This window comes from Orycteropus afer, unplaced genomic scaffold (assembly GCF_000298275.1).
Source record: "Orycteropus afer afer isolate SDZICR_OR568_19922 unplaced genomic scaffold, OryAfe1.0 scaffold00005, whole genome shotgun sequence".
Taxonomy (NCBI): domain Eukaryota; kingdom Metazoa; phylum Chordata; class Mammalia; order Tubulidentata; family Orycteropodidae; genus Orycteropus; species Orycteropus afer.
This window is the reverse complement of record NW_006921592.1, coordinates 16,923,751-16,951,597: the sequence shown is the minus strand read 5'-3', so window position 1 is coordinate 16,951,597 and position 27,847 is coordinate 16,923,751. Positions and strand designations below refer to the sequence as shown.

At 41.1% G+C, this 27,847-nt stretch overlaps 1 protein-coding gene across 1 annotated transcript in view; it reads right to left on the bottom strand.

Annotated features, from left to right (window-relative positions):
• Positions 1–15,856: 15,856 nt before the first annotated feature.
• SPATA31D1 (SPATA31 subfamily D member 1) overlaps positions 15,857–27,847 on the bottom strand; it is a 42,163-nt gene continuing 30,172 nt past the window's right edge. The window contains exon 2 of the mRNA XM_042780622.1: positions 15,857–19,924. Coding sequence (XP_042636556.1) covers positions 15,857–19,924 — 4,068 coding nt within the window. The remainder of the gene's footprint in view (positions 19,925–27,847) is intronic.

The following is a 27,847-nucleotide window of genomic DNA, read 5'->3' as shown; positions in this document are numbered from 1 at the left end:
AGACAATCCAGGAGGGGAACTGAATTTGTTGTTAACACCTTGTCTCTTGGTAATGCTTAAGGATGTCCTTCAAGGAGCTTAGAAACTTTGACTTTGGAATCCACCTCAAGAATAAAGGTGATTGAGGAGGAAAAGTCAAATTGGAGTGAGGCATGATTTGACTTCTGTTACTGTATAGAATTTTATGGATTTATGGACCTTGAGAGGTAATCTTATAATATGGGCTTCTAGCACCTGTTGAGTGTCAGAATCAAGGAAGGCCCTCTTCAGAGTGGTAATCTGGCTGTATTTCTTACCCACTGATGGTGGCATTTTTCTATTTTCATACTGTCATGGAAACTCCCAGAAAAAGGCAATGTACTGTTATCAGCAAGTCATTAACAACACATGCCTACAGGGACCCTACATTCATTGATCTGCCAAAATTTTTTGACCGAATGTAATTTTGGGGTCTTTTTCATTTGACCATCGTCTATGTTTTCCTTTGAGACACTTAGTAATTTATTCACTGAGTCTTTCCTTGATATACCCAGTCACCTTTTGTCTCCTCAGAGGTAGCCCTTTGCTATGTAGCTTTCTGAGGCCCATGATGTGTTGTCTTTTGAGCCTTTCCCAGGCTGTGTCCAAAACTGTTTCCCATGCCCTTTGTTAAGAAACTTTGTTAGACTCCTCAAGGAAACTTCCTTGGTAACTGAATTCAATTTTTTCCAGAACCTTGCTGCTCTGGCCCTAAAACTCATAGGGCTGTTGAGTGAGCATGTCTACATTTCTATTGAGATGTTTCTATTAATCTGCACTGAGGCTGCATTAGTGCTAGGGACTCTTGTTCCCTACAGGCCTAGAGGCATCCATGTGGATTAGCTTCTTTACCATGTGGAGCACTAATTTCTCCTGGTATTTACTGCTGATAAAAAGAAAATGTCCAGGAATAATGGAAATGGGGACACAGGCTTGAGAGAACTGGCTGACCAGAAACTAGAGGATAAAAGCCTTTTTAAGATACTTAGAACACAGGGACTAACCCCCAAAACATTCCTTTTGCTTCTTCTGTGTTATTCAAGCTGTTGAAATTCAAGCAAGATGTGAGAATTGGCCTCATTCTGGAGTCTATGGAGACACATACCACAAGCCCTAATGTGAGGTGGAGAAAAAGTGAGTATGATTAGGAATGAGGGTTGAAGATGGGCCTGGGACTGAATCTTTTTGAGCTGCAAGGCATGTGATTGGGAGTGGGTTGGAGGCAAGTATTGGAAATGTACACTGGGAGGGGTGAGAGGATGAATCTTGGGATGTGGTGAGAGCTCTTTATCCTGCATTTTGACTTTGAGGGGTTTACACATTCCTTTGAATAAAACAAAGGGAGAGTCTAGTGGAGAACAGCTGTCAGACACTAAGATAGTAGCCACTAGAGACTCACTGTGCAGAGAAGGGAGACCCCAGAAAGCTGGCTATATTTCTGCTGCAAGATTTTCCCCAAAGTCTTGACATATAGGAGCAGCTGACAAATGTGCAGCTGCTCGGGTTTGCCTTTGGTGTTTCAGCCAGGTTTGGGAGCTGTGGTACCAGGTCATCAGTAAATGGCAGCAGTAAATTCCCTGAAGATGTCAGTGAGTATCCTGACCACATTTGTTTAGGAAATGATCCCCTATCCTTTTCTTTCTTTGTCTCCCTAAGAGTGGCTGGATATTAGGGCCAAGGAGAGAAAAGCTACTCTCCTTCATAGGTTTGGCTGCAGAGTCTCCCCAGAGACATGTTTCTTATAGATAGAAGGAAACATGCTCTGCTCAAATATCAGAATGTGGCAACATGATGTGGTGTAGGCATTAGCCTGGCAAAAGGAGAATTCTGAAATATGTCAATGCCTGTGACTGTTTGTACATAATGGGCCAACCAGCCAAGGCTTACTGGAGATGAACTCTCACTGCCAGGCTTCTGTGAGATTTGTATCAGTTTAGATTGAATCACAGCTAAAGAGCAGTCTGGTGGTAGTGAGGCAGACAGGACTGCTCTGGTACAACAATTAGTGAATTAATCAGTGAGATTCCTTGCATGGGACAACTATGGAGAGGGGTTCATATCTTGAGACAGGTCAAGTGAGGAGATGGTGTTCAGAGACAAAGCAGGATCTGGTTTTGAAACATGATGCGTTCTCTGAGTGTGATGTAGTGGCCACAGGGAAAAGGCACATTGTGGTTGTTGTTCTTAGGTGCTGTTGAGTCAGCTTCGATTCATAACAACCCTGTGTACGGCAGAACAACACACTGCCCACTCTTGTGCCAGCTTCACAATCCTTGCTGTACCTGAGCCCATTGTTGCAGCCACTGTGTCAATCCATCTCATTGAGGGCCTTCCCCTTTTTTGCTGACCCTCCACTTTACCAAGCATGATATCCCTCTCCAGGGAATGTTCTCTTCTGAGAATGTGACCAAAGTAGGTGAGACAAAGTCTGGCCATTCTCACTTCCAAGGAGCATTCTGTCTGGCTTCCAGGACAGATTTGTTTGTTCTCCCAGCAGTCCATGGTACTTTCAGCATTCTTCACCAACACCACAACTCAAAAGCCATATTTTGGGGACCTCTTAGATCTAATCTACCAAGAGTACTGCTAACAGATTCCAAATTTCTTGGCAGTAATCTGAGAAGATTCTAACTGCCTTCACATAAGCATCTCTTCTGAGGGGTGTGTTTTCTGAGAGGGATTGTATTTAGCAACTAACATCCTCAGAGATTTTGGACCTGGCATCTCATGGTAGGGAGAGAAAGTATCAACCTTTGAGAGTTCAGGTAGAAGCAGTAAGCAAGCACTCATTATCCATAAATAATTGGGGGGGGGGAAAAAAAACCTCCCTGCCATGGAGTCATTTCTGACTCTTAGCGACCACTCCTTGAATTCCCAAGGCAGTATCATAAATAATAGCTCTTTTTAATTAATACAATATTTATTCCTTTTATTCATTTTTAAAGATGATAACAGATATTTTCAATTTTTTCTTCTTTGAAAAACTCAAAGGACTATGTCTATCTATGAGAACTATACTTGATGTTCTCCATCAGTAGTCCTTTCCTCTACTCATGGAGAACATAGAATCTGAAACTAAGTCACATCTATTCACCCACACATAGGACCCTGTATCACAGAGATAAAGCTCAGGCTCCAACCTCTACTCAGAGGCTCTCAGGGGCTCATCATGGTTCTTCTGATCAACACAACACCAAAGAAGGCTTGGACAAGTGACACCTGACATGGGAATGAGACCAGTCACCAAGTCTGATGTACTCTCTTCTGCAAAGAACCTGAATGCTCTAAATAATCCCATCCAGGAGGATGGAATCATTGTGTTTCTGATTTTGTCCTGGAACTGTCCATTACACCCAGATGACTATGAGCTTCAGATGGAAACTTTAGTCTGCTGAACGCCAGCCCCTATCAAGCCTCTTCTGCTAGAAAGATGATGATGTTCTGTCTTCTCCACAGACATCCAAAGTATTCCCTGAGCTAACCAAACTCATTTAGTGGGCAAGGCAACAAAAGAACAAAGAGTTCCTTTCTGAGAGGCTACTCCCACTTCCAATGAGTAAGGAGCTTAGAAATCATCATTCACATCTTACAAGGACAAAACTAAACAACGTTTAAAGTACTATTTCTTGGACTCACCAGAGAATTTATGTAAAAGCACAAAGTACCACCTGAAATCTGGAGAATCACAACCAAGTTCAGCATACTTGGAACAAAAGAGGCTAGAATCATAAACTGTAGGAACACTTAAATAGTCACTTTGAAAGATTGCTGGAGGCTGAATGTAAACTTATTTCCTGGGGTCATAGTCTTATGGGATCCCCCATATTTTCATGGATTTTTATCTCCAGGAATCCCATCAGTTTCACAAAGATGGGGAAAGTAACTATTTTGAAATAGTCCCAAGTATTCGCTATAACAAAGGCCCGCTTAGCAGCAGAAAAGCCTTTAACAGAGCCTTACCCCTCTTGAGAGAAGTGGATTACCCAACTATAATTCCCTGGTCTCCCTATCTCACCTGAACCAAAAAATTAAACCCACTGCCTTGACTCATAGTGACCCTGTAGGACAGAGAGAACTGCCTCATGGGGTATCCAAGGCTGAAAATCTTTACAAAAGCAGATTGCCTCATCTTTTTTCTGTGGAGTGGCTGGTGGGTTCAAACAGCAGACCTTTTGGTTAGCAGTCTAATGCTTTAACCACTGCACCACTAGACCTCCTTATCTCACCTAAGAAGGGGTAAAAATGACTCAGAAACATTTGTGAACATCATAGCATGGAACACAAGCCCACTAAAAGACTGAGATTTAATTATAGTATTATAGAGTGCTTCTTTTCCCACCACAGCTGACCACTATCAGCTCTGTAGTGCAATAGTGGATTATAGCTGAAAGAGCTATAAGACACAAATTTGGTTTAAGAAAGGAAATTTAAAGTTCTTAGGGAAACTTAAAGATCTAAAGGAGGACAAAAACAAGGAGACAAGAAAATCGAAACCTCTGACATCTACAAAAAAACAAAAATCAAACCCACTGCTATAGAATCTATTCCAACTCATAGTGATCTTATAGGGCAGAGTATAACTGCCTCATAAGGTTTCCAAGGCTATAAATCTTTACAAAAGCAGACTTCCTCATCATTTTCTCATGAATTGGTGCTGGGTTCAAACCATCAACCTTTTTGTTACCAGCCCAATGCTTTAACCACAGCCCCACCAGAGCTCCTCTGACACCTATAGCTATAGGAAAAATTAAACATAGTCCAACTTCTAGCCAGATTAATGTAAACCCTCATATTAGCAGCCTATTTACTTCATTTCCTATTACTCAATAGATAATGTCTAGCTTGCAACAACAAAAGAATCACAAAGCATGCTAAAAGACAAGCAGAGACAGTCTGAATAGACAAAGCAAGTATCAGAACCAGATTCAGATATGGCACAGAGTTTGGAATGATACATGAAATTTAATGTAACTATGATTAATGTGTTAAGAATCCTAATGGGAAAAATGGACAGCATGCCAGAACAGATGGGTAATCTAAGCAGAGGAATGGAATTCTAGGAAAAATTCAAAGTAATTCTAGGAGCAAAAGCACTAAGAAAAATAAATAATTTTTTGAAGCATTCATCAGTTGATTGGGTAAAACCAAGAAAAGAATAAACTAGCTTGAAAATATGTTGATAGAAGCTTTTCAACTGAAATGCAAAGAGAAAATATTAGGAAAAAAAGAAAAGAACAGAGTATCCAAGAACTTTGAAACAATCACAAAAGCTGTAATATAAGCATGCTTAGAATACCAAAAGAAGACGAGAAATGGAACAGAAGGAGTATTTGAAGTAGAAATGACCAAAAACTTTCCAAAATTAATGGCATAACAAAGCACAAATCATGGAAGCTTACAAACCACCAAGCAGGATAAGCACCAAAAAAATTGATACCTAGACATATCATATTCAAAATGCAGAAAATCAAAGAGAAAATGTTGAAAGGATAATGAAACTTGCTTATAGAGGAACAAGGATAAGAAATTCAGCAGACTTCTTTCTCTTCAGAAACTGCAAGTAACTAGAGAGTGAAATGTTTAAAGTTTGAAATACACAAAATGCACCACCACTGAGTCAATTCCTACTAATGGTAACCCTATAGGAAGAGTAGAACTTCCCCTAAAGAGTTCCCAAGCCCATAAAACTTTATGGAAGCATAATGCCTCATGTTTCTCTTGTGGAGCAGCTGGTGAGTTCAAATGACCACCCTTTTGGTTAACAGCTGAATGCCTTAACCACTATACAACCAGAGCTCCTTGAAATGCACCACTAACCTAGAAATTTATATTCAGAAACATTATGTTAAAGAATGAAGTATAAATAAAGACTCAGCAAGAAAAAATATATATATACTGAGAAAATTCATTGCCAGCAGACATGCCCTGCAAGAAATACTAAAAGAAGTTGTCCAGCAATAAGGAAAATGATAACTTGGATTTATATAAATAAAGGAAGATCATTAGAGAAGGAATAAATTAAGGTAAAATAAAATATTTTACTTTTCTAATTCTTAATTGATCTCATTAATCAAAAACAAAAACAAACTCACTGCCACCGACTCATATCAATTTCCTTTGGGTTTCTGAGGCAGTAAATCTTTATGGAAGTAGATTGTGAGTCTTCCTTTTGTGGAGTGGCTCATGGATTTGAACCACCAGCCTTCCGGTTAGCTGTCAGATGCCTTAGGCACTACGCCACCAGAGCTTCTTAATTGATGTCATGTTTTTGTTGTTGTTGTATGCCATCAAGTAAGACCCGACCCATAGTGACCCCTCCTTGGGTTTCCGAGGCAGTATCACTATGGAAGTAGATTGCCCCATCTTCCTTCTGAGGAGTGGCTGGTGGGTTTGAACCACCAGCCTTCTGGTTAGCAGTCAAGTGCCTTAGGCACTATGCTTAAATTAATGATAATAACAATATATTGGGTGATTATAGTACATGAATAAGTGAAAAGAATGACAGAAATGTTATAAGGTAGCTTCACTACCCATGAAGTTGTTATTGTTGTTGTTGTTATGTGCTGTCGAGTTGTCTCCAACTCATAGTGACACCTCCTTGGGTTTCCAAGGTGGTATTACTATGGAAGTAGATCACCCAATTTTCCTTCCGAGGAGTGGCTGGTGGGTTTGAACCACCAGCCTTCTGGTTAACAATCAATGCCTTAGACACTATGCCACCAGAGCTCCCACCCATGAAGTAATATAAAGTTATTTGAAACTGGATATAGATTATTTATATATGTATATTGCAATCTCTAGAATAACCACAATATTTATTTTAAAAAAAGAATTATAATGATTATGCTAAGAGAAGAAAGAAAATAGAAATATATAAAATGCTCAATTAAAATCAGAGAATGCAGAAAAAAGGGAAAGGAAAAAAGCAACAAAGAACAAGTGCAATGAATAGTAAACAAGTGTAAACATAGTAGATACTAATTGAACTATATGAAAATTCACTTTAAATGTGGATGATTTAAATATACCAATTAAAAGACAGAGATTGTCAGAATGGATAAAAAAACAAGACCCAACTATATTTTTCTATGAGAAACCCACTTTAAATTTAAAAAGAAACTAAAAAACCTCACTGCCACCGATTGGTGCTGATTCATAGTGACCCTCATTGGGTTTCCAAGGCTGTAATCTTTATGGAAGTAGATTGCCCCACCTGGTGGGTTTGAACTGCTGATCTTCTGGTTAGCAGCCAAATGCCTTATCCACTATGCCACCAGAGCTCTTTAAATACACAGAGAATTAAAATAAAGGGATGGAAAAAGATATGCCACATTAACACTAATCAAAAGGAACCCAGAGTAGCTATATTAATTTTAGACAAAGCCAATTTCAGAATGAGGAAAGTTATCAGGGATAAAGAGATGCATTATACATATAATCACAAAGGGATCATTTCTCCAAGGAGACTTACCAATCTTTATAATGATACCAACATATTGGCAAAATATGTGTGGCAAAAACTAACATAAGTTCAGCTATTATAGTTGAGTGCTTCAACATCTCTTTTTTTTCAGTGTGAGATCAAATAGGCAGAAAATTTGTAAGGACAGTTGACCTAAGCAGCATAGTCACCTTGATCTAAGTAACATTTGCAGTGATGCAAACACTTAACACACTCAGCTGCTAACTGAAATGTTGATGGTTCCAGTATACCCAGATGCTCCTCAGAAGAAAGGCCAAGTGATCTACTTCAAAAAAATCAGCCATTCGAACCCTATGGAGCACAGTTCAGGAGCAATGCTCAGTCTCTCTCAGCCCTCCATCTCTCAGCCAACAGTTTCTCTCAATCTCTCTCCCAGTAGTGCACATCTCTCGGTGTCTCAGCAGCGCATGTCTCTCAGAAATGTGTTTCTCTCAGCAGCACATCTTTCTCAGCCAACAGTCAAACTCCTTCTGCCTCTAGGAGGGCTGCTTTTTAGCCTGGCAGAGTGGCCAGACTGACCAATCCCAATATCAGAATTCTATACACCTGAGAGAGAGAGAGAGAACTTTCCAGAAGATTGCTTCCTGTCGCTTGCAACAGAAATACCCCAGGTACATAATGTTAACAATCAGGAGCTACTCAGTTGCTGATGGCAAATTCCACCACAGAGTTTACAAAGACTTATGGCTAGAAAAGCCACTATGTAATTTGCAACACCACAATGACAGGAGGAAACACTACCTGGTCCTATGCCATCCCCTGAGCAGTTACAGATCAGACTCTTGTGTTCCCTAAGGTTCTCATTGCCTGATTTTTGGAAGTAGATAGCCAAACTTTTCTTCCTAGTGTGTCTTAGTCTGGAAGATCCACTGAAACCTGTTTAACATCACAGCAACACACAAGCTTCCACTGACAGATGGGTGGTGGCCTAGCATGAAGTATATTGGCCAGGAATAGAACTTGGGTCTCCTGCATGGAATAAGGATTCTACCACTGAACCAATACTGCCTCACTTACAGCTTCATTATTTAGATTATAAAGTGCTGAAATTAAGCCCCCTGTCATTTCCTAAAGGAGCTCTGGTAGCACGGTGCCTAAGACATCTGACTGCTAACCAGAGGTTTGTGGTTCAAACCTACCAGCCACTCCATAGAAGCAAGACTGGGCATTTGACTTCTGTAAGGATTTATCACCTCAGAAACCCTATGGGAGTTGCTATGAGTTGGAATCCACTCCATGGCAGTGGTGCATTTTTTTTTATTTTTGGTCATTTCCTTGCTATGCTTGCTTACATTCTCCTGCTACTCCTGATGAATCAGCCTTTGCCCAGGATCCCTACTACTTTCCCACCTGTGTGATGAGAGTTTACTAGTAATGGCAGCTCCTGTCTTAGTCTGTCTTCTCTTGCAGCCACAGCTTCTCCATTGTCTCTATACCAAAGGAAGTACTTCTACCTTTGCTTGCCTGCAGAAAAGTCCCTCCACATATCTTTGCATTTTTAGTATTGTTTTTTCATAACTGCCCATAAGGTCCTAAGACTCAGAAATGTGAAAACATCCTGTAAAATCTGAACAAGGTAACTCCACAGAAAATATTTCCAGGTGAGAAAGGGCTATAAAACTGGCATATTGATTATAGTCTTCAAAAATGACTACGTCATAAAAAAGAAAAGCTGGGGTGCAACTTAAAGGAGACTGAAGACACATGATAGCAAAATACAATATGAGATTCTAGATCAGATCCTGTAATGGAAGTTTAAAAAAATAAATAAAAAGGTATAAAGGACATTACTGGATAAACTATCAAAAACAGAACAGGGATGGGAGGTTAGTTAAAAGTCTCAATGTCTTATTAAATTCCCTGAAGGGGATGATTATATGTATGTGAGAGGATGTATTTATTGTTAAGAAATACATAATAATATTCAAGGGTAAATGGCATGATGTATGAAAGATATTCTCAAATATTCAGGAATATAAATATATGTATAGCAAACATGTTGTCAATGAGTCAAATTGCGACTCATGGTGACCCCATGTGTTTCAGAATAGAACTATGCTCCAAAGCGTTTTCAGTGGCTGCAATCTTCTGGAAGTAGATCACCAGGCCTTTCTTCTGAGGTCCCTCCGGGCAGATTCCACCTGCCAACCTTTCAGTTAGTAGCTAAGTGTTTAACTGTTTGTGCCACCCAGGGACTCTGTGTGTGAGAGAGACAAAGTGAATCAAAATGTTAACAGATGAGTCAAAAGAGTATATTGTTATTCATTATCCATGCAGCTTTTCTGTAAGCCAAATAAATATGTTTCAAAATTGGACCATAAATTATATTGCCCTGAATGTTACCTAATGTTTGAGATTTCTGGTTTTGGTTTTCACAGAGGCCACTACTATTCCTAGACCCCAGAAGTGTGCATTGCCAACTTTAAAGCAGCTGTATCAGATTCTACCTGGGCAAAAAAAAAAAAAAAAAGAAAAATTAGCATCTTTTGTTATCATAGTTGAAGCATGCCAGCATTTCAACAGGTTTTATAGAATGCTGAAAAAGAACACCAAAAAAAATGGAAAAAAAAAATCAAAGGATCATGTTTACAGCATGTAACCTTTAATTTCTTACATGATGTCACCATATAAGACAAATTCATTTGTCATCTGGAACTTCATGATACGAATTGGTTCACAGGCCCTTTGTCTGATGGCTTCCACTGCTAAATCAACGATTCCACCAGATTTCTGTCTTCCAAAAATTTGTTGAATCTTTTATGGTATCCTCTCCCATTCTTATCATCCCTAAGGGTTTATTCTTTTTAATACTTTTTTTAATACTTAGGAGCTCTGGTGGCATAGTGCCTAAGGCATTTGACTGCTAACCAGAAGTCTGGCAATTCAAACCCACCAGCCACTCATCAGAAGGAAGACTGGGCAATCTACTTCCATAGAGATACCGTCTCAGAAACCCAAGGAGGGGTCGCTATGAGTCAGATCCAACTTGAAGGAAGTGGGTTTTTTTTTTTTTTTTTTTTTGCTTTTTATTACTATTGTAATATGGGTGAAAGTTTACAAATTCATTTTCTATACAACAGTTCATACACATTTTATTTCATAACATTGATTGCAATCCCCATAATTTAACAGCTTTCTTCCTACTCCTCTCTGTGGTTGCCTTTTCCCTATGTCCTTCTTTCTTACGTATTCCTGTCCTCTGAGATATCTCACTGTGTAAATGCCACCTTTCTTATCTTCCATGGCAGATTGTTCTGAGGAGTGAGTGTACCTACCTGGTGTAAATGTAGGTCTGTCATTTGGCTGGAAGCTAGGAGAGTGACTTCAGTTCCAGGCCCGGAGGATGACAAAGGGCCTTAGTCTCAGGGGTTTCACCAGTCTCTATCAGACCAGTAGCCTGGTCTTTTTTTATGATTTTGAATTTTGTTCCACATTTTTCTCTCACCTTATTCAGGATCTCCTATACCTATCCCTTTCTGAGTGGTTGACAATTCTAACCAGGAACCATTTAGTTCCTCTGGTCTCAGGGTCATGTAAGCTGAGGATTGCATGTTCCACCAGTCCCTTGGACTAATTCTTTCCATGTGTATTTGATTTTCTTCATTCTTCTTTGCTCTGGATGAGGAAAGACCAATTGCTTCATCTTAGATGGCCACTAGCAAGCTTTTAAGACCACTGATGTTACTCACCAAATTAGGATGTAAAGCAATGTTTTTGTGTAGTACATTATGTCAATTGAGCTTAATTTTCCCTGAGACCATGGTCCTGAGCCTGTGGGCCCAGCAACTCACTGCCTCAAGGTGTTTGACTGTGGCTAAGAAGTTATCATAACTTTGCCCCATTAGTTCTATTATAGCTATGGATGTTTTTATAGCACGTGTAAATATATATGTAGAAACACCATCTGCCAAACTTATATATGGTCGTGGGTATATTCCCTTTTGCCGAGCCATACCTGATCATTTAGCCTGTCACCATCTATCATCCACCTGTAGATTAATGTTTACTACTGGTAATGCAGTATTGTGTGTGTAGATGTGTTTTCATTTGTTATCTGTTCTTTACCTCTTGTATGTCTGTACCTTCTTTACTTTTTAAAAGTTTATTGAGATATAGTTCATATACCATACAGTTCACCTACTTAAATCATACAATTGAGTGATTTTTAGTTTACTCACAGAAATGCACAACCACCTTCTCAGTCAAGTTTAGAACATTCTCATAACCTCAAAAGGAAGCTAGCCATTAGCTATCACTCTCCCACCTCCATCCCTAAACAACCACAAATCTACTTTCTCTTTACATGTCTCTATTCTGAACATTTCATGAAAATTGAATCATATAACATATCTTTTCTGACTGGCTTCTTCCACTTTGTAAAACGTTTTTTAAGATTCATCTGTATTGTAGCATGCAACTTGTATTTCGTTCCTTTTTATTGCTGAATGATATATTATTATATAGATATACTTCATTTTGTTTCTCCATCGGTCTGTTGATGGCATTTGGGTTATTTTCACCTTTTGGTTTTTCTGAAAAATTATGCTATAAATACTTATGTACAAGTATTTGTATGAACATAGGTTTCATTTCTCTTGGGTATATATCTGAAAGTGGAATTGCTAGGTCATATGGTAATTCTGTATTTAACCATTTGAGGAACTGCCAAACTGTTTTCCAAAGCAACTATACCATTTTACATTTCTTTCAACAGTATGTGAGGGATCTAATCTCTCCACTTCCTTAACATTTATTTGACTTTTTTATTCTTGCCATCTTGTTTTTGTTGTTGTCTAATTAATTTTTGATCCACAATGATCTCATGTGACAAAATAGAATTTCTGATTTCCCTTAGGGTTTTTTAGGCCGTAATTAAAGGAGCAGATCACCTGGTCTTTCTACTGAGCTGCTCCTGAGTGGGTTCCAACCATTAGCTTTTGACTGGTTAGTAGTCATATGTCTTAGGCACCCACCACCAGAGCTTCCTAACTCATGCTATTGGGTGTGAAATACTCTCTCATTGTGGTTTTCATTTACATTTTCCTGACAGATAATGAAGCCAAGCATCTTTTCATGTAATAGTTTACTTTTAATGGCGTTCTGGGAGAAGAGATAACAAGTGGATTTGATCTACTATGTTTAACTAGAAACCTGTAACTCATTTTAAATGTGATAGGAAAAAAAAATCTGTTTTATCCTAAATATTGGAGAGCCATTATATAGCCATCTCAAGTTTTTATCAACATGTACAGTTTTTCACTCCTATAAGTTTTACATGCTGTAATTATATTTTGATTAAGGGGTTGGAAAATTGTGCACTAAAATTGCTTTGTAAGATTACTTCTTGTGTTGGGAGTGCCAGAGATTTATACAAATGACCCTTCAGATTGGAGTAAAAAGCAAATAGGAACTGACAGCCAAAGGTTATAAACTTCAGTGTTTTTAGTCACCACTCTTATGTACCTCTGTTGCAGAAATTGTTGTGTTCCTCATGATAAACATCAAAACAAAGAATTGCTCTCCAGGGCTTGGGACCATGACCTAGACACACAGCATAATTTCTAATAGAGGGGTGAGATGATGTTTGAATGGACTTATGCTCTATGATTAAAGAAAAAGTGGAGGCTTATCTGAAAATATTTAGGGTATATCATACATGCTAAATGATCATCGTGAAGGTTAAGTGATGGGCATATAGTGAGTTATATTGTTCTTTTTATGTATTTTTGAAATAAATCTTCAGAAAATGAAAGCATTGGGTCCTATGAAGACAAGAAAATAGTAAGAATACCTGGGGCCAGGTCAGATGAGTCCATTAGGACTAGAATTTAGCCATCTCCATAAAGAAAATTTAAGGAAGTTTAATTCTTTGGAGTAGGGGACCACTGAGAAGTCAGTATAACAGGAAGGAGGGAAAACGAGATCCGATATGCTGGGGTTTTTTTAAGGTTTTTTGATGAAAAAGTTCCCATCTGGTGGCTTCTGTTTTTTCTGTGAACTGTGGATCTAGCACATTCATTGAGCATGTGGAACTAACTTGAGTTGAGGCAAGTGAAACAAGATCTAAATTTCACAAGAAGCTTTGCTTTGTTTACTGATAAGTCTCACATACTTAGTACACTGTCAAACACATAAGCACTTGAAAATTATTTGTGAAATGAATGAATAATTTCCAGGTAGTGCTGGGACTGACCAGGAATTTATTATAGCACTAGTATACTTGATTATGTGATTTTTTCCAATAGTGATCAGTCATGTATCAGAAGACATATTTGGAAAACACAGAGAGATGAAATTTTTCCCAACAAGAAGGATTAAAGGAGAATGGATGGAGCTGATTTGGAGAGGAGTTTTTTGAATGTTCACATGATGGACCATGAAGGGTACTTTGGAATGGAGAAATGAAGACATGAGATTGGCAAGTAGGTGAGAAGTAGAACTAATGACTTGGTGTTCCAAAATTAAAAATTGGCAAATTGAAGACATAAGCTGCAAGAATAGAGAGATGTGGTCAAAAGGAGAAATGCCAGCTCTATGTTTCCAAATAGCAAATGTGTTGCTGGTGATAAGTTCTAAGGTGGAGCCATGACTCACCTGGAATGGAGGGTAAAGGAATCTAAGATGTACACAATGGGAGTCCAGGTATTGGCTAACCTATTCACAAGGATATTGGTGCCTCTCACTGATTCCTTCACCTACTGGTCTGGGCCCTATCACACGTTTCATCTCTCCCAGCATCTCCATAGAATCTAGATTCTTCTTGCAATCCTAAGCCTCAGATATTAAACTGTCAACGGAATGATTCTGGACAAGAAGATAGAAGTGTGACAGTAAAAGACAGCTGTAATATAAATCTATTTCATTTTTGTTTTTATTTTGATACCCAGTATTCACTTACCTTCTGGAAATATTCCTGCTCTGTGAAATTCACTCGATTCTTCAGTTTCAGTCCATGTTCCAGTGGAGTTTTCCTCCCTCCACACCCGTATTTCAAGGGTGAGTGTGTGCATAGTTTTGGTGAAAAGGTGCATTCCATGGAAGTCCATTATGAGCTTCCAAACACCTGGTGTGTGATCTAGGACTCCCTTGCACTGCATAAGCTCTGGGTGTCCTACAGGAGATCTGTCAAGGCTCCACCAAGCCCATGAAGATCAGAAAGTGGCACCTCCTTCTTGATGAGTGAACCATGTGTACATTAAAGACAAGATCTTACACATTGTCATCTAGCATGGCTGGAAAGAAGGCACCAAGATCACCTTCCCTAACAAGGGTGATGCCATGCCTGACTGCATCCATGTAGTATTGTTTTAAGGCTCAAAGACAGTCCTATGTACATTTCTGACAAAATAACATCAGTATATTCTGCAGTCTGTTCTGGTCATCCTCAAAGAAGTGTCACCTGGGTCAGACTAGGGAAGGAGGGAGCAGGAGAGAGTCATGACATAGGCATTATAGGGCATAAACTTTTCTTTCAAAAAGATGATTCTTTACTCTCTTTCACTTTTTGTACTTTTCCATTCTAACTAAATCTTTTCCTCATCACTGTGTGAGCTTAGTGCCTGCCTAGTCATCATTCTTACCTTTGACATATAGGTGAACTTTTTTCCCTGCAAAAATGCCAACAATCCATGTAGGCACTGGTGAAGTGATACCTTGGAAAGGGAATTATTTCTCTAGGGCACCTTTCCAGTGGGAAAAACTTAATGTCAAGTTCAACTATGCTTCTCCAAATGACAGGTTCTTAAGTATCACCTACCCTGTTCTAAGTCCTACCCCCAACTTTTCCAGTGTCCTTTGCAGCCATACCATCTAAGCACTCCATTCAAGGTCCACTCAGCTGTGTAAACTTATAGTCACAGATGACTTTTCCAAAAATTAAGCCACTATTTTCTGAAATATTTATTTGCCTCTGATCTGTTTCCCCTACTGCTCTAAAGGATAATGGGAAATGTATGGGCTATGATACTTTTTCATGTGGGAATGAAAGATGAGAAGTGGGAAGCAGAGACTATCCCAAACTTCATGAGGGAGGGAAGGGAGCTTGGGGGACAGGTGATTTCTATTGCTCACCAAGAGCTCCAGGGGACTGGGTGCCTTTTAGAAGCCACATGAGGCAATCAGTAGGAACTTACTAACTCCTTCCTTTCCCTAAGCACAAACCCTGGAATACCCAAAAGTCAAGCCCCAAACACATTACACATGGAAAACATCCATCTCAGAAGAAATATTTATTGAAGAGAACCAATATTCTCAAGAAGGAGTGAGTAATTTTGTGGAGGAAAATTTTCCTACTGGGAATTGTTGGGGAAGTATTTTCTTCCTGAAGAGAGGAGACAAATCTCTGAACACAGCCCCTTAGGCAGTGGGGTAGGTGGGCTGAGGCACCTGGGGGCGCCTGGAAGAGATGTAGACCTCCTGAGAAGATACGTCCTTGAATATCTTCATTTTCTGGGGTTGTCTGTTCCTGTCCTTGATCAGTCCAGCATTTGTAAGACAACTCTGGCCAGTAGAGACAGCTTCTTGGCTGCACGCCTTGGTACTTGTTTTATAGGCAGGAGCCCTGGAGTTAAAAGGATGTCCCTGGACAGGCCCTATCTGGACCTTCACTTTCCCCTTGTGCTGAGTTTCCCCATTATTCAGATGGGTACAAAGGGGCTCCTGGAGGCAGGTGGTATCTATTTCATGCCTATGCTCCAGTTTCTTTCGGCACCTTCCATCTGTCTTGAGTTTCTGACCTTGATTGGTCCCTGTGAGAACAGCTCTACCTCTCTCTGGGGCTCCACTCTGCATAGAGGCTGGCATGGAGCTGTCTTTTTCCAGGGAACTGTCCAGTCGTTTCCATTTTATCCCACCACTAAGCTGTTGCAAAAAGTGGTTCATCTTTTTTCTGAAATCACTTTCAGGAGGACACTGTCCTTTCTGTGACAGAGACTGGGAGGCCTTGCTCCCAAAGTCCTCCTTGAATGCCTTGTAATGAGCATAGTGGCTTTTTCTTCTTGTTTGAGATGTCCCCAACCCTGCATCTCCTCCTGCCAGCTCTTCTGCCTTGGTTCCCTGAAGATTCCCTCTCTTGGCAGCTGGGGGGATATTCTTATCCTGACACTTTCCTAAGGTGAGTTTAGGGACCCAGGGCTTCTGTTGCTGCTCCATGCTGATCCCTTTGTCTTCCACATGGACATGCAGCACATGGTGATCTAACATGTGCCCACTGGGCATACTCTGGGCATGTGTGGGTAAGTCATTCCACTGTGAGTCAGTGGGAGCCAAACTATCTGAAGCAGGTAACCTGTTAGTGGGGGAGCCTTGAGCCTGTCTATTTTTCCTGGCCTCCAATTTAAACTTTAATTCATTAATCAACTGCGGTTTAAGGTATGATGGATCAGAATTTTGAGAAACTGATGTTGTTGGCAATTGGGGACTTTTAGTCATTGGTTTAGTTTCTACTTCATTTGAAATCACACTTTTCCTTTGGGAGTTTCCCAGCTCTCTGGTTCTTACAGTGCTACTAGATTGTGACTGAAGACCAGAGAGGTCCTTTGCCTTGAGTATCTCCCTGGACACGCTGGCCATGGGAAAATGTTTTAAATTCCTGTCTACCATCCCTTTGCCCTGAGATATTCCTGCTGTATCCCTGGAACTTGTACTGTTATCCTTTGGCTTATGTCCAGTCCCAGTTTGACCTGTGGGCAGCTCTGGGGTATGTCTATTAGGTATTAGAGTCTTGCTCTGACTTGTTTTGTCTATGTTTCTGTGTTTGAGAGACCTTACAGGAGTCTCTCTGCCATCCTTAATTATTCGGAAGCCTTCTGTACGCTCATGATTTATGTCAGTGGGTGAGTGTCTCAGGGTCCCTTGACCTTCCATGTCTACAGGTGACATGGCAGGGAGAGAGCCATCTATGATGGGGACTGAATTTGTTATCTTGTCTCCTGAAAACATTTGACAATCTTCTGCAGGGGGCTCGCAAAAGTCAATTTTGGAGTCTGTCCCAGATATAGAGGTGGTTGATGCTGGCAAGTTGCAATAGGAACTTGTCGATTTTAAGGTTTTTATGGAGTCCAGGGCTTTGGAAGGCAGGCCCCCTTTCATCCTCGTATGAGAACACTTAACGTGGTCTCCTAGCCTCTGTTTTGTGAGTGGATCAATAAAAGGATGCTCCTGAGAAGTATTTTGGTAGGAATCCCTATCCCTTAATGGTGCCAAATTTCTGTGTTTCATTTGGGTGTGGGATATCTCAGTAAGAGGCAATGTCTTTTCGACAGCATGCCATGAACTATCCTCAGGGATCTTACCCTCGATTTGTATTTTTGAGTCATTTTCTAGTTGTTGCTGACCTAGGTTCACCCCTGAGGCCTTTGAATTATTCCATGACAGACTCATCCTATGACTTTTTGGATCTTTTTCAGAGTCAAGCTCCAGATCCATAACTGAAGACCTTTCTCGGTCTTTTGACATATGATCCTTAAAAATATTCTCTGAGTTATGTACCTGGTCCTTCCTAATGTCCTTCTCTAGGCGAAGTGATTCTAGGCTTCTTTCATAGAAGCTTCTCCTTTTTCTCAATCCATTCATTACATCTACACTGCTCCGACTCTTAAAATCTTGGATCCATGATAGTCCATAAGTGCTCTTTGATTCAGATACCTCTGGAAATTCAGCTGGAGGCTGCATTAGCGCGAGAGACTCAAGGATCCTGCGGGGCAGGCCCCACCGGTGTTGGATGAGCCTCTTTCTAAGGTGTTTTTCAAGAACTTTTTGTACTTCACTGTTGAGAGGAAAATTTCCAGGAATGATAGGTTTTGGAGGCTGGGCCAAGTAGGGTCGGTTGTGCTGAGGAAACTTAGGAGCTGAGGGACAAAAGGCTTCCTGAGAATTTTGGACAACTGAGGGTATACCCCATAATCCTTCCACTTGCTTCTGCAGCACATGCCATTCCAGGTGGTGAATTTCATCTTGGGTAAGAGGCTGTTCCTCCTCCTGGCCTTTAGTCTGGGGTGGAGAAGGTGGTAGGAGCTGGGATTGAAGGTTAGCCTGGGGCTGGACTTGAGTGAGATGCAGATTCTGGGACTCAGGCAAGGTTTGAGGCTGAATCTCAGGCAAGGACAGAGATAGGGGATGAGAAAGTAATGGGGGTTTTTTGTCTTGTGTTTGGACTGGGCGGATATTTGAAATGCTATTGAAATAGACAAAGGCTGAGGAACAGCCAGCTGAAACTAGGATAGTAGACATCAGGGACTCACTGTGCAGAGAGGGGAGACCCCAGAAGAGCTGGATGTGTTCCTGATTTACATGGTCCCCACAGGTGTTAGGATATGGGGACTCTTGATGATTATGAAGTTTATTTGGTTTGCCTTCCATATCCCAAAAGGGGATAGAGGCTGCTGAGTCATGTTTTTCTATTATTGAAGTGAAATTCTCCTTTTTCATTTCTTTTTCCTTCAGGAAATCGCCTCTCTTTTTTATCTGTCTCTCCAAGAGAGCCAGGATATCAGGGCTCAGAAGACAGAGGTTACTAGCTTCTACAGAGTTGGTTGCAAGGTTTCCCCCAAAAGAAACCTCTGATGAATAGAAGGGAAGAAGCTTTTGGTTGAAATCGCACTTTGTCAAAGTGAGGGGAAACCAGTCCTTGGCATGAGCTGGCCACGAGGAGAATTCTGAAATATTCATTGTAGAACGGTTCATGTCTGTACCTGCTGGCATATAAGGGGCCAACCCCCCAGGGCTTGCTGGAGATGAGCCCTCAGGGACAGGCTTCTGTGAGACTGCTATCAATTTAGGCTGAGTTAAATTATGGTCTGGTGGTTGTAAAGCAGACAGGGTTGGTGATGTGTAATGACAGGTGAATGAATCAGTGAGATCCATTGTGTCAGACAAATATGGTGAGAAGTTCATATCTTGAGACAAGGTGGGGTCAAGTGAGGAATTGGTGTTCAGAGACAAATTGAGATCAGGTTGTGGGATGTGATCCACTCTCTGAGCGTGATGTAGTGGGAATGGGGATAAGGCAAGTGGTTGAGGTGGAAAATGGTTCACTGGGAATGTGGAATCCAAGGGAGAAATAGGCTCTGGTGACAGAGAGTCACCCGGTGGTGAGTTTGAAAGAGTATCCACTAAGGGAGTCATCAGGTCAGGTGAGAGAGTGGAGGAGAGAGGTACAGAGGGCTCAGGCAGAAAGGCTGGTCTTGAGTCTTCTAGAGGCTGTTCTGAGGGGGCCAGAGTGGATGATTCAGTTATAGGCACTGTGGAAGCCACAGACGACACATAGGGGTAAACGTCTTCAACAGGCTCCCCAAACAGCAGCTTACCGACCTCAGCAGTTGTTCTATTACACACCTTACACAAGGGATCTGGACATAACATTTGACGAAAGCGGATGGTGTCATGATGCTGGCCCAGGGGGCTGTAGAGATAAGAGGTACAGAACTGCAGCCCAGACCAGTGCAAGAAAAGGAGAGCCTACTGTCCTAGCAGTGGTAGGGTCAACTGAAGCACACAGCCCCTTTACATGCTCCCCACATCTGTGACTTCATAATGCACCCACCCTACATCCCTTTAGGTCCCAAAGGCCTTTAATCACATTTGTTGTTGCTATGGTAACCCATACTATGACATACTAGGCTTCACTGAGTGCCTGGAATTGTGTGCCAACAACTGGTTGCTGTCAAGTCGATTATGACTCATGGTGACCCCATGTGTTCTGAGTAGAACTGCATTTCATAAGGTTTTTTCAATGTTTGATTTTTCAGAAATAGATTGTCAGACTTTTTTTTACCGAGTGCCTCTGTGTGGATTTGAACTTCCAGCCTTTCAGTTGGCAGCCAAGTGTGTTAACTAATTTTACCACCCAGGGACTCCTAGAATTGCATGAACAACCAAACCAAACCTAGTGCCGTTGAGTTGATTCCAACTCATAGAGACCTATTAGACAGATTAGAACTGCCCTATCTGGTTTCCAATTCTGTAAATGTTTACAGAAGCAGACTGCCACATCTTTCTCCTGCAGATTGGCTGGGTTCAAACTGCAGCCTTTTGGGTAGCAGCTGAGAACTTTAACCACTGAGCCACTAGGGATCCTTTAAAATTGCATAGACTATGCTAAAAGAGGGAGGAGGAAGTAGGGGGAAAACAAATCACCTTTTCAGAACAGAAAGCAGCTGTCTTGCCTTCTCTACTTCCTTCTCATAACCTCTCCAACCTGAGAAACAAGGAGAGAGGATTATATATGTAGCTGAAAGTAGAAGCATTGGCCTCATACAAGGAGTTCCTTTATGAAAGATCTTTGGGATATCAGACTCTGAAAGCTCGCTCCAAGAATCAGTAGGCAGTTCAAATCATCAATGATAATTGTTAACAAGGTAGCCATGTTTGTGCTACTTCATCATTTATAAAGTACTATTACATACATTATTCTATGTGATGCTCAAAATCAGCCTGTTAGGGACAGAGACCAGTGGTGACCTCAAAAGGGACTGTGAGCATCCAGGAAGTTAAACTGCTTTTCCAAAGTCAGAAAACAGAAGTCTGACTCCAAACCAGCATTAATCCTTCCTCAGCACCTCGCAGACCCACCCATTAGACCCATGGCCCACATCAACCACCTATTCATGCCCATGGATAGAGAGAACAGGGAGTCTCAGCTCCTGGCTCTCTTCCCATGAGTGTCTCCTCTGAGGGCTCTGTTTTGGAGAGACACCATATCTAGCAACTGATATCCTCAGAAATTGTGAACCTGGAACTTCATGGAAGGAAAAGGAAGAGTCATTCTTGGAAAGCCCAGGAGGAATAAATAGAACCTTACCTTGAGGTGTCCCACCTTTTCTCCTCCTCTTCCTGACTCTGCTCTTATGCTAAGGGGGGAGGGGGGGAAAGAACACAAAGAGGGTCTGGCATTCAAGTCTCTCACTCCTTTCTGTAGGAAGCTGGAAACAGTCATTATCCATGAATAATATGGCATATTGATTTATATGAATAGTCAGCAAAATCAAGATAATGCCTCCATGAGATGGATTGACACAGTAGCTAGAAAACTGGGCTCAAACATACTAATGATTGAGGTTGGTGCAGAACTGGGCATTGTTTCTCTTATACATAAAAACAAAAAAAAAAAAAAACGCACTACCATCATGTCAATTCCAACTCCTAGCGACCTCCATTGAGTTTCCATGGCAGTAAATCTTTGCGGAAGTATATTGCCCTATCTTCCTTCCATGGAATAGTTGGTGAGTTTGAACCACCAATCTTCTGGTTAAAAGTCAAAATGCCTTAGGTACTGCACCATACATAAGGTCCTTGTTAATCGGAGCCAGCTCAACAGCCACTAACAATATTTTAATGAACTTCTCATTCATTCTTTTTATTCATTTTTAAAGGTGGGAAAAAAAAAATATTTATGTCTATGAGAAGCACACTTGATATTCCCAGTCAGTTGCCTTCACTCTGCTCAAGGACCAGTAGAGTCCCATCTGTGCTTCCGCAGATGGGACCCTGCATTGCAGGTCAGAGCTCAACATCAAGGAAGCCTTGGTCAAGTGACACCTGATATGGAAATGTAACTGGTGATTAAGTATTGGGACTTCCTTCTCTTGCAAAGGTCCTAAAATCTCTAAATAATCCAAACTAGGATCCTAGAATCACCATGTTTGGGATTTTACCCAGGAACTCTCTACCATACCCAGATGGTCTATGAGCTTCTGATGGAAACTTTACCTTTCTGAACCCCTACCTTTGCCCAGCGTCTTCCCCTAGAAGGATGATGATCTATCTTGTCCGCAGACTTCCTATCACAGGTGTGTGTGTGTGTGCCAACATATTTGATTTAGAAAAGTGGAAATGAAAATGGAAAACAACAACAGAGAATCTTTGTTGGGAGCTCAGCCCAGGGTTCCTTACCTTTTGGATGCCTTTGTTGTTCCACCAGGTCAGTAAATATGGCTTCCACAGTAGGTGGCATAGGAATAGAAGTAGCAACCCACACCCACACAGAAAGGTGAAGGTGGGGTCAATATCAAAGAAAGTTGAGGGGAAGCTCAGCATAGATATTCAGAAATGAGAAAAAAATCTCCATTATTCTGAATTACACTGCTGCCTCAGGCAACTGAGCCCTGAAGGTGTGCACACTGGTTTATATAGTCACAGGCCTGCATAACAAAATTGTGAAGTCACAGAAGGTTTATGATGGTGGGGACCCTCCCACCATGAGGAGGTTGCGCCCACAGCCCCTCCCCCACCATCTTGCCCCGCCCTACCCTATCATCCCATTATCAAATACCATTTTTTTAATCATATGTCTACCTTTCTGAATTTTTTCTGTTTACTCCATCTGTAACCCACATATTACCTGAGCCCTCTTTACTCTTTGGAGACTGACTTGGACCCCATCAACTTCAGCTTGAACCTCTGAAGTACTGCTTGGAATTATTCTCGTACCAGGACATGTATACTCTCAGGATCACAGAGGGACCCAGATCATCCTCCTATAGAATGTTTTTCTTCCATCAACTCAGTTGTAGAATGTTAAGTTCTTCTACACTTATTTAGTTTTGTGAATGTTCGATAGTAAATTATTTTTTTAATTCTTCATTTCTGTCAGTGCTTGTTATCTTCAATCAAAGGGGCTGACTCAAATAATTAAAGTTGTAATTAAGCTTTCAAATGACTTGGCAGGTAAGTTTATAGCACTTATTTTTCTAATGTTTGTGAAGCTTAAATTGCACACAAACTTTTGGGACACATGTTACAAAACCACATACATCCATCCTTTGATGTAACAATCTGTTATTTTCTAATCCAAGAATCAAGCATTTCCTCCTTTTATTTCAATCTTTCATTTGTTGTTTTGATCCCACTTGTTAGTCTGACAGTCCTTGCCCCCTACCTCAGTTTCCTAACAAGTATCTGACACCCTTCTCCCCCAACCCAAGGATAGATTACTGTATGCCAAGTTAATTGATGCCTCAGCCCTTGGGGTGGTGAGTGGGGTTTATGAATGCCAAAGGCTGAGGACAAAATCTTATCTTGAGCAGCCTTGCCTGATTGTCTTTATGGGCATCTAAATGTGATCTTTTTCTAGAAGTACCCAGCCATAGAGAAAGTTTGAGTAGGTCTGCTCTAAATGAGCACCCTACCTATGGCCAAAAAAATCACCCCCCTGTCACACTTTATCAGGCTTCTCTTGTCAGGCCTAATAATCCCAATATTTTCCCTCTCTATTACTACATTTTATTAACTCTATTATCATGGCAACTGTCCTCTGAAATGTCTCCTAATTTCTTATGTTTCTTAAACACACAAGGCTTTGGCTGTGAGGGGATAAGATAGACTTCCCACCAGATAGTCTCCTTTCAATTATACGGAAGCAGGTAACCTGCCTTGAGGTAAAGATTCTACTTCTTCCCCTTGATATGCAACCTCGACCAAGGTTAATAATTTAATAAATTTACTGCTGGAATTTAGGAGACAGAAGTATCTGTAGATCATGGTATCTGCCCCTCTGGACTCCTGGGGCTGATGTAGAGAGAAGTCCTACACAGTTCAAGAGTTACCCAACAAGATAACCTGGGAGAGGTCCCCAGGTAGCACTTGTTAACTGTCCAGGGCTCACTACAGATGAAGCACAGGAAAGAGATCAGAGGATGGTCAGATATTGTGTGTTGTAAGTGCTCAAACATATCATTCACTTCAGGAAGGCACCCCTGCCTGTCTTCCCTTCCCAAATTTCTGATGCTAATGAACAATTCTTTGGGAAGATGGTCAAGAACAGCTTCTTTCTTTCTACATGGCATTTGTTAGCTGCATATCCTTAAATATAATTTGTGTACCCTTAATAAAAATATGTATGAAGTTTCAATAGACTCTTTTCCAAATGCTAACGAGGTTATTCATCTGAACAAGATAGAAGCACACTCAAAATTTAAAGGAACAAGATACTAAAGCTACAAATTTTTTTTTTCTTTTGGTACTACCATGTGATAATTGGAGCTGTGTGTCAATTTGGCTGGACCACAATTCTTTGTGGTTTAAGCTGTTGTGATGTGGTTATTCCCATGATGGGATCAGATGATTATGTTTTGAGCAGCCAAGCTATTGAAAGGGAGTTTCCCTAGAGGTGTGGCCTGCTTCCAGTATATCTATGGACATCCTGGGAAAAGAGACATTCTTCTGTGGATTGGGATTCTGTTGTGCTGCCTACAACTGTCCGTTAGTGAACAATCCACCATTCGGCCTGGAGATCTTGGATTCGTCATTCATTGGAGTCAACAGCCGGAGTACTGCCTGCCAGCCTTGAGCTCCTCAGCCCCTGTGGCTGCAAGAGTCGGGAAAAGCCTCCAGCTTGATGTTTGATCCAGGAACTTTGGACTTGCCAGCTTCTGTAAGTGTGTGAGCCATTTTCCTAAGATAAATTTCTCTATATATACATATAAATAAGGTTTACTGGTTTTGTTTCTCTAGAGAACCCAGTCTAACATATACCAAAAATAAACTCCATTGATATTTGAGTGAGACAGCTTCATAGTACTTATGCTTGTATTTGTCTAACTTATAAAGCATTTTAACTTCAATGATCTCAGTGGATTTTTGCAATCACCCTATGAGGTAAACAGGGCAGATACTACTGTGCTACTTTTATTAATGAAAAAAATCAAAGCTCTGAGAGGGTGACTTCCTTGGCTCTTACAGCAAGTAGGCAGGAGAGCCCTGACTGTTAAATTCCCTACATTCTCATTCCTTTTGTTTTAAACAATATTAATAAATATTTTTTTAGAAATAAAAGTATGTCCTAATCCTAAATTTAGTTTTGTGCTATAAATAGTCACTTTTGTCTGTTAAATGCTAACAAATTTGGAAAGGAAAGAAAAGTTATTTTGGGTCAATCATCCCCTCTTAAGTACCCTTTACTTTCTACCTCAGCACCTATGCCTTTATAGTTTTTATCACTCTCAAACCTTCTGCATAAAAGGCATGTGGGTGGTGTCTTCTGACTCCTCTAATTTCATGAGTTGGAGAAGGGTCAACAGCATCAGCCTAAAACTGATTCCTATGAGGCAGAAGGCAGACATACCACCACCCTTCAACCTTTTTATCAACTCTGACGCCAACTATCCCTCCCATGGCATTCACTACTTCTCTGCTGGGTTCAATAATTCATTGCAATGGCTACACAGAACTCACAGACAATACTCAAGATTATGGGGTTTATTAAGGAATTAACAGATTACACGTTCAGGAAAATGTTCAGGATACAATTCTTTTGATCAGGACAGCCTGCCCTTGGCTGTGCCTGGAGGCAGCCCTCTGTTTGGCCCTAGGCCTCTTGGTCTTGCCCCTGCCCTGTTCAGACAAATATTACAAAGGTCTTTTAGCTCTGCTACTAATGTGCACCTAGGTGTACCCCATTCCACCAACAAGCCTACTGCCCAAAGGCACTCAGCTTTCTTGCCCCATGGGCCGGCAAGCCTGCCACTCTGTGTCGTGCCAGTCTCTCAGTTCTGCTGCCTTAGCTACTGCCATCTCTCAGACGACCTCTCAGCCAGTCTCTCCTCAAAGGTGGCCCAGTGCAGGGATCTCAGGTCCAAGGAAGTGTTCCTCTCCCCCTCCAGCTCTTCTCATTTGATAGCAGTGAGATTCCCCCTTCTGTCTGTGGGAGGGCTTATTTTAAGCCCAGCAGAATGACAAAACTGACCAGTCCCCACGTTAGGGTTCCATACACCTTATTTGCATGGTCCCACCCTCACTAGGGCACTATATACTCTATTTGCATTATTAGCAACTTTTCCAGTCCCCTTGGTGGGCCACAAGCACCTTACATTTGCATAGTTTCACCCAGTAATCTGGTAGGAGTCACAAAGACCATTGTTAGAAGAGCCATCTCAAGTAATTCACTGCCCCACACCTGCTTTCAAGAACTGTATTGCATATCACTCTCAGTAAGGTATAAATGAATAATAAGATTTTTAAATGTTGTCCTTCCAGGAATATATTTCATCTGTTTTACACATAGCCAGCTTCCAAGCCTTGTAGTAAAGCTCTCACCAGTGGATTCCAGGCAGCCATCAGGAGGTGGTAGAAGTGGCTTTTGGTAGAATGAAATCTTCTCTTCCAAACACCAAGACATCCTCCCAATTTGCCTAAACTACCCACACAGAGGTCTGGTCCCAGATTTCACACTGCCCTTGGTTATTGTTTCCAAGGGGAAGTATCTTCCAAAAGTCTGCTAGAGAATATGTTAGTACTCAGTACAGATGTCATTAGATTCAGATTTTCATATGTGCTCAGTTTTCTAGGGACCGTCCCAAATGCTCTCTCACTCTATCCTGATCACTGCTCCTGTGATCAGCCACTTGGAGGCATCTATTTTCAGGATCCCAGACAGCATAGAGGAAAGACAAATTCTGGGGCAGAATCTTTTAAAACCGCATTTAAAAACAGCACCTGTAAGATGTCTTTCATTCATATGTACAAAAAACTTATAATGAACTCAAGTATGAAGTATTTCTGGTATTACAGAAATAGCAAAAGCCACTGCCTCTGCTCTTAGGTAGCCTATATATACTTCACTAAGTGAGATAGACCTGAAAACAACTCTAATAAAATGTGATACAAAGTATAAAAGAAGTAGGAATAATTCATAACAGGGACAAAAATAGAGAAACAATTAGTTCTTCTGCCAGGATGAAGGGGGAGAGGAGGGTCAACTGAGATGGGCCTTATGAGAGATTCAGGTATGTATGTATGTGTGTATGAGTATATATGTAGGTATATGGGAGCTCTGGTAGCATAGTGGCTAAGACACTTGCCTGCTAACCAGATGGCTGGTGGTTCAAACCCACCAGCCACTCCTAGGAAGGAAGGTTGGGCAATCCTACTTCCGTAGTGATACTGCCTCAGAAACCCAAGAAGGGGTCGTTATGAGTCGGGTTTGACTCGACGGCACATAACAACAACAAATATAGGTATATATAAAAACCAAACCATACTCAATGCCGTAGAGTCAATTTGACTCATATGGACCCCTTCTTGGGTTTCCCAGGCGGTATCACTACGGAAGTAGGTAGCCCAATCTTCCATCCAAGTAGTGGCTGGTGGATTTGAACAGCCAGGCTTCTGGTCAGCAGTCAAATGCTTTAGGCAATAAGCCACCACCCAAGTCCTATATATATTGTTTTTGTTGTTATTTGCTGTCGAGTTGGCCCCGACTCATAGCCACCCCTCCTTGGGTTTCCAAGGCAGTATCGCTACAGAAGTAGATTGCCTGACCTTCCTTCCAAGGAGTGGCTGGTGGGTTTGAACCGCCAGCCTTCTGGTTAGCAGTCAAGTGCCTTAGGCACTATGCTACCAGAACTCCTATAT